At 38.4% G+C, this 19628-nt stretch overlaps 1 protein-coding gene across 7 annotated transcripts in view; it reads right to left on the reverse strand.

Annotated features, from left to right (window-relative positions):
• Positions 1–19628, reverse strand: part of tcf12 (transcription factor 12) — a 101950-nt gene that overhangs the window by 38005 nt on the left and 44317 nt on the right. For all 7 annotated transcript variants that reach the window (XM_078175840.1, XM_078175832.1, XM_078175830.1 and 4 more), the window contains exons 6-8: positions 14149–14210; positions 11646–11781; positions 10505–10557 (exon numbers count right to left, since the gene is read on the reverse strand). In XM_078175840.1, the coding sequence (XP_078031966.1) occupies positions 10505–10557; positions 11646–11781; positions 14149–14210 (251 nt within the window). The remainder of the gene's footprint in view (positions 1–10504; positions 10558–11645; positions 11782–14148; positions 14211–19628) is intronic.

A 19628-nucleotide genomic window follows, 5' to 3' on the forward strand; every position in this document is an offset into this window, starting at 1 on the left:
TTAAGTTTTGCAATGTCTAATTTTGTGTGTTTTCATAAATGTCTCATCTTAAATGATTTCTTACTGTGTCTTGAAGCTTTTAAATTACGCCACTTTTTTTGCTACAAAGCGCTGACCCAAAACAATGTTCAAATGTGCCTCACATGGTTTACACAAATTATTAAAAAGCTTATCATAAAAGTCAATAATCAGTGAAAAGGTTCAGGATTTTGATTTCTTTGTTAATATTTACAATCAAAGTGATGCAGCTGAGTCATCTATATTTGTTAGACTGCGTACCTGATCTTCAGAGTTCAATAGAACAAGAAAGAGTTGTGCTGTTGTTGTGCTGCAAATTAAATTAAAAAGAGCCACTGCAGAAACTGGATCACTGCAAACATGCACAAGCAATGCAAGGTGAACTGAGCACACTGGCATTGTTTTTATCCCCAAAAAGTATTCATCTGCATTTTTAAGCCTTTATATAAGACAGTTAAGTGAAGAAAGGAAACATGTGATCTGGAGATGCAACAAAGCAGACTCAAAAGCGGAACGTTGATGTTAATGGTTGCTGTCTTAACCCCTCAGTTACAGGGGTGCACTGGACTGTCTCACCACTGTCGAGCTCCCCTGCATTACAGCAGGCCCTGAGTACAACTTACATACAGTGACATCTTTTAATTAACTTCCTAAAACTTATCTGTTCAAAAAAGCCTTTTATCAGTTTTAGCATACTGCTTATTTTATATATGTCTCATTTGATAATTTTTATTGTTTTTATCTTGTGTTGTCAGTGGTTTTGTATTCTTTTATTTTGTATTACTCTAATTGTTTGATTTGCTGTACCTCAGCACAATCTATAGAGAAATTAGTTGCCAATCTTTGCTCATCTGCTTCAGTGACGGTATTTTATCTTCATTTTATTTTTTGTTCTTTGTATTTTCTTAAAATTGCCTCATTTTATTTGCTTGAATTCCACATTGTTTTAAATCTGGGATCAATCATTTAAAGCACTTTGTAACTTTGTTTTGAAAAGCGCTTTATAAATAAAGTTTGTTACTATTATTTATCATAAAACATAAAGATGTCATGAACATAATCTCTAAAACTATGAACTGTATTCATGCAAAAAATACTCTAACAGAAGAAAAGCATGAGCAAAACTAACCCTGTTGACTGGCACACGCTGCATCGCAGGGCCTCTGAGTTTACACACAACTTCTGTAGAAGAGCACAGCGGTGTCACAACTTTATACATTAAAGTCATTGCTGCTAAACTCTCGACTGATGGTGTTTGTAGTCGAGTTCCCCGTCAGGTGGAAAACTCCTCCCCATATCAGATGCCACTCAAAGAGAACGCTGAGCTGGTTGTATCCACATACATTAAGTGGAGAGACATAATGAACTTTAATAAAGCTCAAATTTAAGTGAACTACACTGACTGCCACCTACTTGAGATTCTAAGACTGTCGACCACAGCTGTTTAAAACAACATCCTCTTTCCACAGCTCTCATAAAGCAGACCCAGCCCATTAGTTCATCCACCCACAGAGTGAAGACATTAAACAGGAAAACAGAATATTCTGCTAAGTGAAGCCTATGTTTGAAATTACAATTTAAACTCAATACAGGCGAAACTTGAAACTGAATGTTTTGAAATAGATTGGTTCTCCATGCACTTAATTCGCTTTATATTATTTTATTATAAACTTTCAGCAGTGACTTTATTTCTCAAATGTCATGTCAATGAGAAACACAGGTTTCCAATGTACATGTGTTTCACTTCTACAAATAACTTTTCGGTACATGAAAACTGAATTTATTTTTTGTGGTTGTAACAGACACACTCAAAGTTTGTTTTTAAAATTGTGGTTTCAAATCACAATGGACAAGATTTGGTACAAATGCTGTGGACAAAAATGTGATATAAATTACATTACAGTCCAGACAGTGGTATTCATTAGGCAACAAAGTTATACCATTCCTGCCCATTATAATTTTGCTTTGGTGTATATGTTGCATGCATTTATGTTTTCAGCCATGCTTACAAGGCCACAAAAAAGCTAAACACAGATTAATAATTGGGAGCAGTGGCCTTCAAACAGTGATTTAATTTCCTCTAAAGGTCTGATGGCAGAAAATGTATGAAGCAAAGCTACAAACTACATCCATTCCCCAAGTTATAGCAGAAATAAAACTTAGCACATCTGTTGGACATCTGTCTTTTGTTGGAAAAACTAAAAACAGTGAGATTTGAAAATATTAGTTTTCCTGACAAACAGCTCATTTTGTTTTCATTTTCATGTTCACACAAACAGATTTGCATTTTTTTAATACTGTTGAATAAATGTGGCAATGAAAGTTATAACGCTGTGGTGCAGTGCAGCTCGACACAATAATTCAATTTTTCTACGGTCTGGAGCCGTGTTCATTTGTTTTAGGTAGGAGGAAATTCTTTGTAACACAGGTTAACATTTCACCGGAGTCATCGGACTTTACTTTTACTACTTTTTTTACTTTACTGATGTGGGTATTCTCTGGCTACAACTTGCCGTTTAAAGCTAAACTATCCCCAGCGTTTAGTTTGGCCACACATTGTCGCAGAATCTGACGACCACAGCTCGGAGCGCCTGACAGAGCTTTCCATAGACACTGCACAGCAGGCCACACATCACCACTACTATTTTTTGGCATTAGGGAGATGTAAAGAGAGATAAAGAGATGGAGATTGCAACTAATGATTGTTTTCATTGTCAATGAATCCGTCAGTTATTTCCTCAATTACTGGACGAGTTGTTTGGTCTACAAAATGTTAAAAAAAAAAAAAAATACACAATGAATGAATTATTTTATTTCGAACCAAAAAAAACCATAATAAAAAACAAACAACACAAAGATAACAGTACCCACAAAGGAGTAGGTAGAAGTAAAACTTACATGTCCCTACCTCTTTCTTACATTTCTTCTTTTAACTAATATATTATTTCAACAAATTCCCAAATTTATTTACAACTGTCCCCTGTGTATTTACCACCCAGTTAAATAAATAAGTTATGAACCCAGTTTATTTACAATCCAAGTACCACCCAGTGTTACAAAATAAATATGCACTCTCCCAACACATCCTTTCCTCATCTGTATATCTGCCAAAAATATCTTTTTAAATTGATGATTGAAAAATGATGATCATTGTTCCCCAGAGTCCAAGATGAGGTCCTCAACTGTCTTGATTTGTCCACAACCCAATGATATTCAGTTTGCTGTCACAGAGGGGTAAAGAAACCGGACAATATTTACATTTAAGAACCAGGACTTTTTTCTTGAAAAAATTAAAACTGATTAATTGATTATAAAATTAGTTGGGGGCTGATTTAATAATTGCGAAATGAATTGATTAACTGATTCATCTTTACAGCTCTGATGGAGATTAAGTTGAGGGAAAGTGAGGGTGTATTTCTTTAACGGCTTAATTTCAGCTGATTTCAAATGATGACAAGTGACAGTTCTGTTCTGGCAAACCAGGACAGTCACGGCATCACTCGTGAGCCAGAGATGACGAGACTAGGAAGAACAGACCGAATGACAATATCACAGTATTAAAATTAATATGATCAAGTCACGTATTGTTTGAGCCTGTTTATTTGCCAACCGCCGACTATTTTAACAATCTTCTTTGTCGGTGAAACTATTGAATCTTTCTATCCACCAAAACGTTTCACAGCCTTGAACAAAACTACCAATCTACTATTCAGGGTTATCACAACTCTGTAACAATGTTAGGCTTGTGTGTACTGTACTTACAAGCACAGTGAAACAAAAACATAATGTTTTTTTATTTTAGAAATAACTGCATAGTTTATTTATGAATTATAAATGCCTCAATTTTTAAACATATCAGGGACAAAATGTTTTTATGAAAATATTTAGAAACAGACACTTTTATTAGTTCACTGATGCTGACAAACAATATTAAAAATGAGGCACTAGGCAACAGCAAAACAAGGGGAACAAATAACTGACACATCCTGCACTAAGTGGGATGATGACCCGCTATCACCATTACATTAGACCGTTGGGATTTATGCCTGACACACACCACATTACACGTAACCTTCCCGGAGTTAAGAACCTCAGCGACTACTTGAGCCTCATGTCGTTCAATGATGTACTCTCCAGGTCACAGCAGCCTGGTTTAGATGGTCTCTAAATAACAAACACTCTACCTTAGTGATTGTTGACAGGCTGTGTTCTTGAGCCTGCCAGCGATCTGAAATCAAGGTTTGCATTAATGCTGTAAACTCACGCAAGCCCTACATGAATAATTTACAACAGGCCAGAATGTGAGTAATGACTTTAATCTGTGCATTATTTTCCTACTTTGTCCTTTAACTCCTTGTTCTCCTCACAGATGAAAGGGGTCAGGCCTCTGGCTTGTTTGCCTGTTCCATTATCTGCAGGCTCTAATGTCAGTGGTAAATTTCAGCAGCCTAAACAAAGATAAACACAAGGCACAGGGTCCCAGAGGTGGCCGCGACTGTTCAGCATCATCCCTGTCAAACCAAGGGTGTCTATCTTATCAGCCATCTGATGAGGCCATCTCTGGGGAACTCACTAACTGGGGTCAGTCAGAGCCTAAAATATATTGTCCCCTGCCAGCTGCACAGGCTGGACAAAAAATACTGACATAAAGAATATGCATTATACACACCGTTATACAAACTCAAGTCATGCTTCTACTGCAAAACAAACCCATTGAGGAAAAGTACATTTGGATAAATAACCTATTTATATAGATATAAATCACCCGCAACATTTCTGAAGTTCCACACACACACACCTAAAATAAATTACAGATAATTTACAGCAGCATTACAGAAGGTAAAGTTTCAGTACAATAGAAAAACACTGACTCACTCAGTCTGCAAAACGGCCATCATGTAAAAGCACTGAACTGTGTGAAAGCTTATGTACACTACACGGGACCTTTCTGCCTACTTACACATGACGATGGTTATTCTAGTGAAGTTGCCTATTGATGACAGCAAACTTAACTCACGCTAACAGGTCTGGTGTGTCATCTTGCCCAGGTAACATATATTTGGCCTGTCTGGACTTGTTTGCTTGAAACGTCTTCGTATGGTGGGCTCCATATAAACAGCGAGATTCAAACATACAGTTTATGTGTGGAACAGAACAACAATCTAAAGGCATGAGAAAGCCGCTAAGAGTTGCGGAGTCTGCAGAATTTAGCAGCATGAGCAACAGTATCACAGTTTATTTTTTATAATGTTAGTATCGGGTTACTCTGGCACTGCCACTGGCAGGCAAACTAACACTAGATGTCCAAATGTCATTTGTAGAAAGAACATTCTTCTCATTCTCAATTTAAAAGATTAAACAGTTTTGCAGTTTTAAGTCTAATACTAAAATAATTCAGATTCATTTGCTAGAAAATACTGGTTAGATTTGCGTAAAATGCCTTTATGCTACAAATGTGGATGAACTGATTTATCTAAAAATGTCCACATTAGCTGTACTTATTTACTGAATGAAATAATTCTACATTTAAATCTCAATTGATGGACAAGAGTTGTGATTTTTATAACTAACACAGGCCGATTACAACCTGCACTGAGACTACTGCAGTCACTACCACAGACTTTAATTTCTTGCATTATGAAACCAACCACTGATATAAACTAATAGTCGAGTTTGCCAGGCACTTATGATGACATATAACCAGAGTAATTGCAGCTTTCCCCGAGCATAAAAACTGTGAACAATCATTCTGCTGGCTCAACTGTTGACACGCAGAACAGAACATACGCTGCTATTTCAAAACAGTTTGGAAAGTCTGACCTCCGTGGAAGCAGAAAAACTTGATCCCTTAATGTTTTCCTCCCCTAACCTGCCTTGCTTCATCATATTTTGGAACTGGCTGCACCACGAAATAATGGCACTGGACTGGGGTAAATGGCTCTGCTGCTTAGTGACTCATTAAGAATTATAAATACACTCTTTTGGAAAATTAGTGTATTGGAAAATGCCTGCATGCACTTTTTTTTCTTAGCCATCCCCGTGTCGATGTTAAATGTATTTGTAGTGCATGTGCAGCTTTACACCATTCAGCTGGGTGGCCCTAAAATCAGATTCAGCCTCAGGACTTATAAAGGCCTGGGGTGATCCTGGCTGTTTACATCAGGCTTCTTCACTGATGCATTTTATCTCCACTCTTTTCACCAAGCCCTGATACTATAACCTGGTTCAGAGGCAAGCAACAAAAAGGAGCTGCTCTCTCAGCAACAGGAACATTAGGTTACTGTTGTAGTACAATATTATGATCCCTTGTCTTTGAGCTGTTAAAGACAGATGGATAGAGAGAGAGTAGAGAAAATATATCTTTTGAATGTCATGCACCAGACAGCACTGCGAGGAACATCTCTGGGTTTTAAGACTTGGAGCCTGGAGCAGACTTCCCTTCTTACAGCTCACACAGTACAAATCTCTCAGAGACAAGGGTGTCTGAGTGATCTGTCAAAAGCAAATGTCAATCTATTTTGTCATCCACACTCAGGGTTCTCGCTTGCAAAAGTCCCCGAGGGGAGCTGAATCTCAGCCCACCACTTTCTTTCTCTCATCCTGCAGCCATATCGTCACCAAAGCCAGGGAGGAAGTGTCACATCAAGCCACTGTGCCTCTGACAAGGGTTCGTAGGGGGGGGGGGGACAACACTATTTACACAAACAAGCTGACACACACATGTACACACCATGCCCTTGCAGCTTCCCATAAATATCCTAGAAGATGCAACATTTCCCCACAAGCCACAAAACCCTCTCTCTCTCTCTCTCTCTCTCTCTCTCTCTCTCTCTCTCTCTCTCTCTCTCTGCATCTTCAGTGCTCCTGTCAGACAGGTGCCCACGCAGCTGCCCGTCAGCATCCCTCAGCATAGCAGCATGTCTGTCCAATGACAACATGCTCTGTCCTTTGCTCTCAGCCCTCAGTTTATACAGTCAAATAATGCAGGGAGCCAATTTTAGCCAAGATATTTACTGTAACAAAAATAAAAAGTAAAGCTTTCATGCTTAAGCAATCCGAAGATGTTTATCCGTCACGCAAGATGGTAACCTATATTGCAAATTTGTTAGCAAAGATTTTATTAATGTTCCACTTCTGCATTTGATAAGGTGGAAAAAACTAGGTACAACAATCCTTAGAGTAATGAGGGTTAGTAAAGATTCGGTAGCCACAGACATGCACCGATCCTATACTGACAGGTGGGGTAGAGGTGACAATGGGGCTGATCTATTTGATTTAATTTTATGTTTAACGTTTTTATATTGGAATTTAAATTCCTATTTGTACTAAATGTTCACAAAGAATTTTGATTCCTGTTTACTTTGAATGTTTAATGTTTATCGAGTTTGTTCGCAGTAATTCCTGATGTAACTGTGATTTCACGTTTACATTTGGTCTAATTTTATGCAGGTGAACTGTTTGATACTGGAATTTTAATTCCTGTTCAGGTTTTGTTGCTGCATTTACAAGGTTTACACTTTAATTCCCGATCATTTTAAAGTTTTTTTTTTTTTTTTACGTAGTTGCTTTTGCACGATTTATCACATTAATAAATAACAATTCAATCAATTTACATCTATGTATGTATTTGTTATATTTAGTTTTACAATGTTTAAATTAAGCCTGATGTTGCCTTAAACATGAAAGGATGATCCACGTCACTTCAGCACAGTCAGGCATACAGCTTAGTGCCGTCAACAATATCAATTTAGCAAACAATTCTGAACATTTGAAATGGTTTTAATAATTATTTTCCGCAGTAGTGAAACACCGGTACCAGCTGTGGTTTCTCACTCTTTCTTATTGTTGATGCTAAACACTGCGTTCTGCTGTTCTCTGCCACTAACCAGGAAAAAAAAAGATGTTTTGTGAAGGCACAGTTTATTAGTTCATTTATCCTTTAATGAAATTTTCAAATAGTATGCCTTCAATGTCAATTGTATCAAAGTTAGAGATTCCAGTATTGTGACAACACTAATACAGCCCAATAATTAAACACTGGTACTGGATTGGTGCTACATATCGGTCAATACCCAAAGCCCAGTTATCAGAATCAGTCTTGAAAAACTCAGATCAATGCATCCTTAGGCATACGCATCACACAATTGCACACAATTGCAACCACATCTGCAGTATCCCATGTCTGCAGGCACACATCCAGTGGACTGCAGAGTATGTGTGTGGCTGAGGGAGGAGGGTGTCTGTATATAAGATGAAGAAACATTTAAATGTTTGCAATCAGCCAGCTGGCCTGTCTAGATAGCCTTCACATCCTGGTGCACTGCAGTGTCAAAGCCTAAATGCACAGAGGATGTGCTCCCGTAAATATTTTGATTCACCTCCATCATGTAGTGTACACACACACAGACATCATGCTTGGGCTTGCAACTTGCATTGCCAATCAGATTCAAAACTCCGAAATGTATTTTTAGACTGGGGTGCGAGAATACAAGCTGGAGGAAAAAGGGGATTTGAGAATGAAATAAATAAATAAATAAGAACATTCCCAGCAGTAGACATAATGATAGGAAGCACTGTGTTGATTTTTTTTTTTTTTTTTTTTTTTAAATCATGCAGCTATTCAGGTCTCTGGTGAGGCTCTCACGCTTGCTTACACAAGCAAAAGCTTTCAGTGGCATCTGCAGCTGCATTCATGCTTTACAGGTAGGCTGCAGTCTCTTCACACAGCTGCCTCTGGCAAAGTAGCTCTGATCCAGGTGCGCCGTCCCCTCGACACTTTCTCAACACCACCCTCACTGCTCCCAGTGTCGGTGCCAGAGACACAAACATGGGTCTGGGCTGATAATTATCCTCACACATACCGCAAGCTGCAAGTCACTTTACACATTTTTAAGGGTCACAAGTAGCTCTTACACCTTCCAACAGTTCACGCCACTATACCTAACCTATGCCTCCAATACCAATATCCCAACACCTCCTAAAAGCTGCCAGACAACCTCCCACTCAAACATTTTCCACATATACCAACTATAAAAAAAACAGTTTTATGTTTTCTTTTCTCTTTCAGCAGGTTATAAGAGACCTATAGCCCTTTTTTCAACACTACCATCTTTATTCTTTCAAATGGGATCAAAGACTAACTGGGATAATTCCTCCGAGCTCCAGGCTTTATCATCTGAGCAGCACTGAGTGACAAGAAGAAGCTGTATTTTATCCCATGCTCTGTCACTGTTTTTCTCCATCTAGCATTGTACTGCTTGATTGTACTCTTATGAGTAACAGAACCGCACCTGCGCCCATGTGTTAAGTACTGACAAATAAAAGCCCAGCGTCCATTTACACAACAAAGAGATGTAACCCGCGAGGCAACCATTCTTTCCCTACCTCCCTCCGTCTCACAAGACCGCAAATATATCACTTACTTAAGAGGAAGGCAGCATGCGTTCCTGCTGCTGTCAGAGACTGCTTCTCTCCCTCATGCTCTCTGACAAACTTCTTTTCAAATACAAATCCAGAAACAAAACACATGCCAGCCTTTTATGTTGCACGGCCTGTTCCATATTTGATTTTTTGAGAGTAACAGCAGCAGAGGTGACGATTATCAAAGCTCTGAAAGGCAAATCCAGTCTCAGACTCCCTCACCAAGAAAAAAAAAAAAAGGGAAAAGAAAACCCTTTCATTGTTTAAGGAAAGCAAAGGGTGGGATTTTAGTAAACCGGTTGCTTCTTATTAAAAAGAGAAGAAAAAAAATCATTGTCTTGTACCAGTTCTAGGAATTTAAAGCAAGGCTTAATAAAACCTTTGCCAATCCACCAGGGTTTTAACAATGAACATCTGACTTACTGATTTATGCATATTAATGAACTCCAACACCCCCTGTCTAAGCGAATGCAAGCTGAGCTCCACACTTCTCTGCATCCTAATGGTTTCTGCTCCACCGGGATCATTACCAATAGAAATTTCAGATATTCTGTGCTATTAATCTCTGTCTGTCCTCCTGTTCGGCTACGTAATGACTAATTAAACATCAAAAGAGCAGAGCTGGGGATCCGCTCTGACAGCCTCTCTTTCTCCCAGGAGAGGCTGTGAGGAGGCTAGACTGTGACAGGGCAGCACTGAAAATCAATCACCTCGAGGTGCACATGTGTATGCGTGCACACACATTCATACATGTACACACACACAACCGCAAAATATTTACAGAGAGATGTGCCCTACAGAGACATGTACATACTAATATCAAACAACAAGCATGTAAACAACAAACACAAAAATGTTAGAACTAAAATTAACAGGCGCCACTGGTGTCACTGCTGAGCCGCAAAAACAACTGAATTCCCATCCAAGAAGTGTGGCAGTGATGTCAAGAGCACTCTTTGTGTGCAAGTGTTGAGTGTGTGTGCGTGTGCGTGTGTGCATGTGTGTGTGCTTAAGTACGCTCACTGTGAAATCTATTTATATGAGAGGTAGATGATCTTCCACTCACAGATGAAGGCAGGCCAGGAGGGACCTTGCGAACCTTTTTTGTTTGTAGAGGATCTGTGGAGAGATGAAAGCACATCCAGTTATTTGCAAAAAGGCGACTATGAATCTGCTGCAAACAAGCTATAACTCACCAACAAAATATACTCTGTGGTGTTGTTCTGTATGAAGTATTATTTGTGACTAAATCAGGCTTTCACATAAACAACCTTAAAAACTGAAAACTCTGTAATGGAGTGCTGAAATGAATCTTTATTTACAAACTTTCATTTCTAAATGTGTCCAGTCTAATTCAACTTTGACTATACCTCTGTTACACCGTGTCCTTTGAACAGGGGCATTGACCGACAATGTTAAAGTCAGTGTTAGGTCGTTCAGTCAAAAAAAGTAATGCATTACACATTACTTTTATGAGATTCTCGCTAAAGAGTATTTTCATTAAACTACTCATTACATTACTTTTGCGTTACTTTGCAACATCACCTGAGACGCAGTGTTTAATAATTGCAGGTTATAATAATAACATTAAAACATTACTGTACATATGCCCACATATCAACACAAAACAAGGATCAGGAGAATCAAGATGGCACTACAGTGGGAGATTACTGCCTCAAAATGAAACTACATCATTAAATAAAACGATATAACAAAGCCTGGCCTTCCCTACAACGCATGGTACAAATGTTAACTGCCTCAACATATTATTTCAATAGGCCTAAATACAATTAATCAAGAGACTAGCATTCCGTCTTTACAAAAGCCTGACCATGATTGCAGTTATCAATGCTGCTTCAGCAGCACTTCAATAAATGCATCCCTGCGAACTTTAAACACCACAGTAGACTTACTCCACAATGGCATTGGATAAAAAGGCAACATAGCAAAATTAGAGAAATTAGCAATGAATGAACTACATTACTGTCGCCCTTTTTAAGTAATATTAAACAATAAAATCGATAACTGTCATCCTTTTTTGAAATTTAAGACTTGAGTGAAAATGTGTTACGAAAAATAAGTATTCCATTGGATTCTTGTATTAATTTTTTGTGAGGTTTTGTTTTAAATGTTGCATCAGCTACATTTGTCCCTGTAAAACATAATTTTCAGGTCATTTTTCTGATAATCATGGAGATAGCACTGACCGACAGATGGAGGATCTTGCAGAGGACGTCTTCTAGGATTGGCTGCAGTGAAGGAGTAGAAAGGAGCAGCTGACTTCCCTGATGGAGTCACTGGACTAGGACTCGCCAACGCGACGTCCGATCTTACAGAGGAAGACTGAAAGAGAAAACAAACACACAAATGCTCTCAATTAAAGGATAATATCAGCTTTCATTTTCAGAAATGAGTCTGATTACTTCAGTTGTTTCTGTTGTAAAAATACTTTGAAGTCAGTGAGTAATTTCAAGCCCCATCAGGTACATTTTTTAAGTCGTTTCTATTTATATTGTGCAATCTACATTTCACTTTGGAGCAGTTTTGACCTAAATAATATGACAGTAAAAAGAATCCAAGCATCAACAGCGTGTTTACTGTAAATAGCAAATATTGTAATATTAAATCACAAAGATGAAACAAAGAAATGCTGTGATGGATGCACAGATTGTTTTCAGAGTGTGACACATTTATTCTGTGTCACAGAACAGACCTTGAACAACCTTTGAAAGCTCACCACATCATCCTATCATCAATATCTATTTAACCTCTATAACCCCAACAAACTGGGCTAAGAGCTCAATTAAGAGCCTGGTCTAATTAGTGTAATCGGCTGCAGACCAGTAGAGCAGGGATCATGTGAGCGAGTACAACTCAGAGCAATGTGTAGTAGTTGGCTTGTGAACTCGCCTCACGTGCCTCCCTTGGTATCAGCAGGCTGGGGATTGACACAGTGACCACAGAGACCTTTCCAACAGCTCTGATCATTCGACTGACAAATCCAGAGCTTACAAATTTGAAACAATTCAAATGGATTTAACTTAGTGTAAAAGAAACACAAATACTATGAAAAGAAAATGTTTATCTGACCTAAAATGTAGGTCATGAAAAACTGTCAGAGGCAACATAACACAAACGTAATGGAAAAAATAAAACTGGTTCTGTAAAATGACAATGTGTCAGTGGTGCTACAGCATTTACACGATACAACAGACCCATTTCTGCTGTTGCCTTTGTTCAATGATATTGAATCCCTGCAGCAACACTGGCTCTGGCCTCATTTACACTATTGTAGCTATTCAGGGAGGAGCCACTCAAGAGTCGTGCAGATTTGAATGACTGTAACTCTCTCTGAGAACACCTCTGAATTAGTTTCATTTGCCCAATAATCAATTGATGAGGGCTTTTGCACCTCACTCACAGAAAGGAGCAGGGAGTCATGTAAGAATCAGAGAATCAAACTCCTGCAGCTCAAATACTTTGTCATTATCATTTTTTAAACCGTCGTATCAGTCGGAGACTTCGTAACACAAAGATTCAGAAATATATCAGACCATTCGAGGGTAATTATGTAAAATACTTGACACATGGTTACTTACAATGTGAGTCGTCTTATTTGGTTATTTGACTCAACCAGTTCACAAAACACACACTGAAAGTTTAGATATAGAGCATGAATCAATAGGCCTATTGGAGCAATAACAAGATAAAAATGTAAAAAATGTTGTACTAGGTAACTCCTCTAGTTGCTTTTATCTTTATATTCTTGTCGTGGCTGTTCCCAGCATACTTTCTCTGCAGATTCTCCTTGGAAAGACATTTTTTAGTCTTCCTGTTTATGTATTTCAACCAGAGAATATTTATTAATCTCAGATCTCTGCAGCTGCAGATCTGTACACATTCCCCAAAACCTAATCAAAATATCTTCTGTGGTATTCCCTCTAAAAATGCTTTCATCATTTAGAAGCATCATTTTTTAAATTGCCACTGTATCCTATCAGAAGTGTCTAACTATGTGTGGTGTAATTTCGTAAGATTCTTTCACACTGAACCACAAAAAAAGCATTTTCTTAACAAGAAAATCAGAAATTGAAACCAAAGGAGATTTTAAATGACAAACCCTCCTTTACTCTACTTGAGGCAGATTGTTCTGAAGAACTCTGACTGCAGAATCCCAGTCACCCTTAGCTGAATAGAAGATATATGGATACCTGAAGCGCTAAATGTTTCACGATGTGTTCGGTTTCTCGTGGCTCAAAATTTCAAGTGACTTGGGGTTACATCTTGTTACGCTTTAGAAACTCTTACAAAGAGCAAGATCTTGAAATCAATTCTAAAAAGAACAGGAGGGAACAATCCCGGCAAAAGCCTGACTGCTTTGTTTGTGGTAGTTATGATGAAGGGAGCTCTTATTTAGACAGGAATAGAGGGATTTACAGTAATCCAACCTTCCCTGCTTGAAATCAGTGGAAGAGAGGCAAGGTCTAATTTTAGCAACATTTAAAAGGAGTCAAACCACAGGCGTGAAGTAATGTTCTGCACATCGTTCTATCTGGAACAAAAGGTTAACATATAAATGCTTAAGACTACATACTTTGTATAGCAATGTTGAATGATTTGTTTTTAAGTCAACCAGTTGTATTGGTATTGGGGGAATACAGAAGCTGATTGATGGTACCAAAATTGCACATAGCTCTGCTTTGAATTTACCTGGCAGCTAGGTGCTCCAGCATTCCTCCCATAGCCGGGAAACGGAGCCCTCTCCGATTTACCTGTAAAAACACACAAAGAACACTTTATTTACCACTGGTAAAACTAAGAGGTGTTGCTTTTTCCGAGGTCAGCAACTGAGTTTTGTTTGTTTTCTTTATTCATTATCATCTGATGGTGGCTGGAAGCAAACAGGAGAAATGGGACTCCCTCAGGTGCTGTAACAATAAAGTATGTGCTAAATGTACTCTCAAATAAACATATGGTTGTTTAGACAAGTTGGATGTTAAGCAAAGCCAAAGAAAAAAACTGCACTTTTGTAAAACAGCATTATGTGTCACAGTTTTCAGTATGCAAAAAATAAAAATAAATATTAATTACTGATAGAGTGATAATTGTCAGTGAGTCTTTCTTTCAGCATCACATTTGGCGTGCACACCTCAAAGGAAGGCTCCCAAACAGCCATCAGGGGAAAACTAAAACTTACAGCACACAACACACATGAATCATACGCATCACAATATCCAAAATCAGCAGTTTCACTCCCCTGGAAAAACAAACAAACAAACAAACGAGAGCTCCTAGGGGAGAATGATGAATAACTTTAACAGCGTCGTACATTATTTTTGTCAGACTTCCAAATATTACACGCACAGACACAAGCGTTGGAACTAAATTCTGTTTACTCTGGGGAAAAGGTAAATATTTTTTTGTGCGTTAAAAACTTGCATAGCCTGGATCTTTTGTTACACAATGACTGATCTGAACATTGGTTTTACAAGCGCAGGTGAACAGAGGCACATCTGAGAGAATTCACTTGTGCTTATCTGCGCAGTCCTGCAGGAGACAGTTGTTCTGCATCTGTGCAGACTGTCTCAAGAGACGGAGGAGGCTGAGGAAATCGGGGAAGATGATTAAACTAAGAGCACTTCTAGGGAGTAGCATCCACCATAAACACTATGATACTTGCACTGGATAGCTGTTTTCAGTGTGTCTATATTGTATCTGTAAGTCAGATAAAAAAACCTGGCAAAGCTGCTTCTCTTCTAACAATAATGTGATACAGTTCTGAGCCATCGCTCTTGCAAAAGGAAATAGGATTAAGTTGTCGGCTACCACCAACGTTCACTATTGTGGCAGCATGATGAAACATCTCCTTTGACAAAGAATTTTGTTTTCTTTATTTTTTTGTTTAATATCTAAAGGTGCTTTGGTGGAATTCATTTTCATTCCTCAAACGTCTTCTGAGGAAAAGGAGTTAAATATTCATTGGCAGCATGTGTTTTGTCACACACACTGTGTCTTTTGTGAATAATTGATGGTCACTGTTGTAGTTCCAGGGCCCACCGGGGCAGACAGATGTGTTTGTGAAAACAATGTCTCAGTCCACACTATGAGGCAGAGACACAGCCGCACAGCGCCCCCAAAACACTGTGGAGACTGACAAAAGAAAGACTACAAAGATGCTCAATCAACAGTGAAGCTTAAACTTAGAATACACAGGAATACACAGCACGCATAAACATTTACTGCATTTGTAAGCAATGAGATACTCACACTTCCTTCAAAGACACTACTTGTTGTAATAGGAAAATGCTCGTATAAAATGAGCAAGAAAGACAGTTTCAAATTATTATTTTTTTTTCTTCAGACTTTATGTTGCAGCCATTAAATTTGCGTCTTTTATGCAATTTTTAAAAGCATATATATACTTATTACACAAAAAATAATGTGACAATATGACAAATGACAGTTCTAAACACACCAAGTGTATCTGGGCATCACTGTGCAAATGGATGCAATGTCCTAGCTTTCAATCGGTCTGTCACATGCCCTTCCTTTCTGTCTCCCACCATGCATAAATCTCTCCAAGAACACATAATAGACTTGAAATGTAATAAAACAAAGTCATTTTCCTTGAAAGTACAGAACAAACCGTGTTCTTCTACTGGGCATTGGTCTGGATTTGCTAAATCCGTGTATTCTAAATTTGACAGACAGAACTGGTTCAGGAGGCAGAAATGCACATTGTAAAATCATAATTGTAAGGAGCTAAAGTGACTATTGTCCATTCCGTGTATTTAGAGGAATAGATCAACACCACTGTATTACTACAAATTGAAAGTGGCTGTCTTTCATGATAGAAGCCTGCTATTTAGCGCTGAACGTCTCCCCATCCTCTTGAAAGGAAAGGATGATGTTCTTGGGCTATTTGATGCACCAATTTCATGTACAGTGTCTCTCAAAGATAATTAGTCACTCTTATTTACTTAAAGGCCCAGTATTTAGTATTTCGTGGGGTATATTGGCAGGAATGGAATATAATAAGTATGTTTTCTTTAGTGTACAATCACCTGAAAATAAGGATTGTCGTATTTTCGTTACCTTAGAATGAGTTGTTAATATCTACATAGGGAGTGGGTCCTTGTCCACTGAATCTGCCCATAGACTGTATGAGAAAGATGGACGACATGTGAGGTACCATAAAGTAAAGCCAAAACATCTGTATCGCCCCCTGGTGGCTGGCTGCAGGATAACCCCACCCCCTTCATGTTAGCAGATGGAATATAAGCCAAGCAGACATTTCATACATTTTCCCTAAATTTGGTTTCTGTCATTTTAGGTAGTTCTTATTACGCTGATGTATGTCCAAGTGTTCCGGTTTTCTGATAAGTTTGGTTCTGATTGGTCATCTAATAGTATCTGACGTCATGATTGACAGCTGTGTGTGTCAGTCATTGTGCCTGCGATCACCGAGGCTGCTTGCGATTGGTCGGACGGTATTTGGGCAGGAACTGAACACCATGGATATCGCTACTGCCCAGAATCTGGCTCCAAATGATGTCGCCAATGCAAGATGGCAGCGGCTATATCTGGGATACTTTGGCTTCATTTTTGTACGGAAGGGGTAGGTGGAGACATGTTGTTCATCTTTATATACTGTCTATGAGTTTGCCATGTTTCTTCATTGGCCCATAATGGACAAACAAAACACTGGCTCTAGATAGGGCCATTTGAGTTTTGGCGTCAGACACCAAAATTAGCGGCCCCTCTGCGATGAGGATCATCAGAAAAACACTGATTTGTAGCATGAAACTGCTTCATTCAGCGTTACAACTGGTTTAAATCACTGGGTCCGTTTGATTTGGAGAGGAAGAGACCTCTGCTGATGACACAGCTCCCAGTAAACCTTCTGAACAATGAACACTGAATGAATCCTAACCAGGAGTTTACACTTTAAACATATGAGACGTTTCAGCTAGTTGCAATCTGTAATGCGCACTGCTAGATGCCACTAAATCCTACACATTGCTCCTTAAAAATTCAGCTTTACTTATGATCTTGATTTTTTGTAGATTACAAGGAGATGAAACTATAACCAAGTTCATTACATGAGTAGCAACATCAGAGTATCCAATCATAGATAAAAGTCTGTCAAAAATGCCATCTCCTGTCACTGCAAGCAGATACTGAGAAACTAAAGCCAGAACACTGTTCCCGCCCCCACCTCTCATGACCTGAATCATCCAGCAAGAGGAGAAGGATGCAGCAGTGCTCAGAGGACCAGCCATGTGGCTCGGGGATTAACTTCAGTATCTTGTACACAGGTCATGGATGAACAGGTCTCTTAGTTTGTGTAGACTGTCCTACTGAAGACGCAGCAGCTCGGACAACTTTATCTGATCATGTATCTCATCGCTGCCCTGAACAGTGCTAGAGTAGTAAGATACCAAAGAAACAATCTGACAAGAGTTGATCATCACTTTTGAAGCCAATCCCTTATGTCTGTATGACAGTTTAAATCCCTGTGTAGCCTCTTAAACTTTAAAGCAACGACCTGAGAACAACCTCTGCTTATAAAAGACTCGGTTAAATTTATAGTTTGCAACTACGTGGCTGAAATGCTTTTCAAATTTCAGGAGAATGCATATTTATGATGCTGAAGTAAAGTAGAACAAAGTAATATATCAAGTGGAGCATACTGCTGGGTTGGCCGGTTCTAAAGCCAGGAGCCTAAATTAGCTGAATAAAATATACCCTTATCATGCCGTGACACAATCTCCTGTCTGACGCACATGGACTGTAACTCATTGTGAGGAAAATAGGTCACTGTAATAATCTCTTTTCCCAATAAAAACAACAACAACAAAAAAAACAAGTTGTTAAATCTTAAATTCCCTGATTGAAGTACTTAAGTTTGAAACACAAGCTCACAAATCAAAGACTATTCCTACCGTGAGGGAAGGAGAAACAAATAAAAGGAGAATTAATTTTATTAGTTACAGGCTTGTTATTACCAATGCTTTGTTCCCCCTCCTTTGAGCAGGACCATGTGATCACAGCCTCACAAGACCAACACTATTATTGTTATCATTATTTCTTGAGTAGGCCCATTTGTTCTGCGCAGGGCTACGCGGGTGCTTTCTTTTTGTGTCACAGGCCTACTAATGAGTCTAAAGTGCAGTGATTGATAGGAGGCAAAAGTCATTATCTGCCTTAAAACAGCAAAGCATGCAAAAGATGCTAAACGCAAAAAAGCAACATGAGTAAAGTGGCTTAATTACTGCAATCACCATCAATAATATCTATTTAAGTATGCAGACACAGTATATCTATGTATGCAATAGAAAATCAGTCCCATGAGAGAAAAAAATTCCATCAAGTCTGATGAAAATATTCTGTGAAGCTGCTTATTAGCATAGCGCTCTGAGGTGTGAAGGTGTAACTATGATTGTGAAACATATCACTGCAAGTTTCTATATTTAACAGAATGTGTACTGGTGGATAGATTATATTAGTTGCTGAATTTTCCACAGAGACAAACAATTTGTGGCAAAAACCATGTCCATGTTTTATTCTTTTTGTCCCCTGAACTGGGGATAGGCAACATGTGGCTCTGGAGCTGCATGTGGCTCTTGAGCTCCTCTCCTTTTGACAAAAAAATCATATGGAAATAAATACAAAGTTATTTTTTACACAATTTCATTTTCATTTATCATTGTTGTAGGCCTATGGTGATTCTTACATTCTGCATTTATGAAAATGTGTAGCCTATACACTGAAAAACAGACAAAAAATACATTTAATCAACTATAACATGCCTCATATTTACGGCATGGCGCCTTTTTTCCCCTAAATTTTGCTGACCTTCAATAATGGTGACTAGTCTTGAGTCACCGTAGCTCAGCTAGCCACACATCCCAAATCCAAAAACAAAAGGTCTTAGAGGAAAATAGAGAATATAATAGTGCATGGACATCTTGCTTTCAACGCCAACACTGCAAAGTTAAAATGGTAACACTTTACTAGAAGGTATCTACATAAGGGTGACATGACACTGTCATAATTATGACAAGACACGGTCATGAAACTGTCATAAATATTATGTATATTATTATATAACATTATAAACAACTTAACAAGAAATGCACCTCTTTTTGTGTTTATGACAAGATGACATAATGATTATTATTGTTATG

This window comes from Epinephelus lanceolatus, chromosome 2, assembly GCF_041903045.1.
Source record: "Epinephelus lanceolatus isolate andai-2023 chromosome 2, ASM4190304v1, whole genome shotgun sequence".
NCBI classification, from domain to species: domain Eukaryota; kingdom Metazoa; phylum Chordata; class Actinopteri; order Perciformes; family Serranidae; genus Epinephelus; species Epinephelus lanceolatus.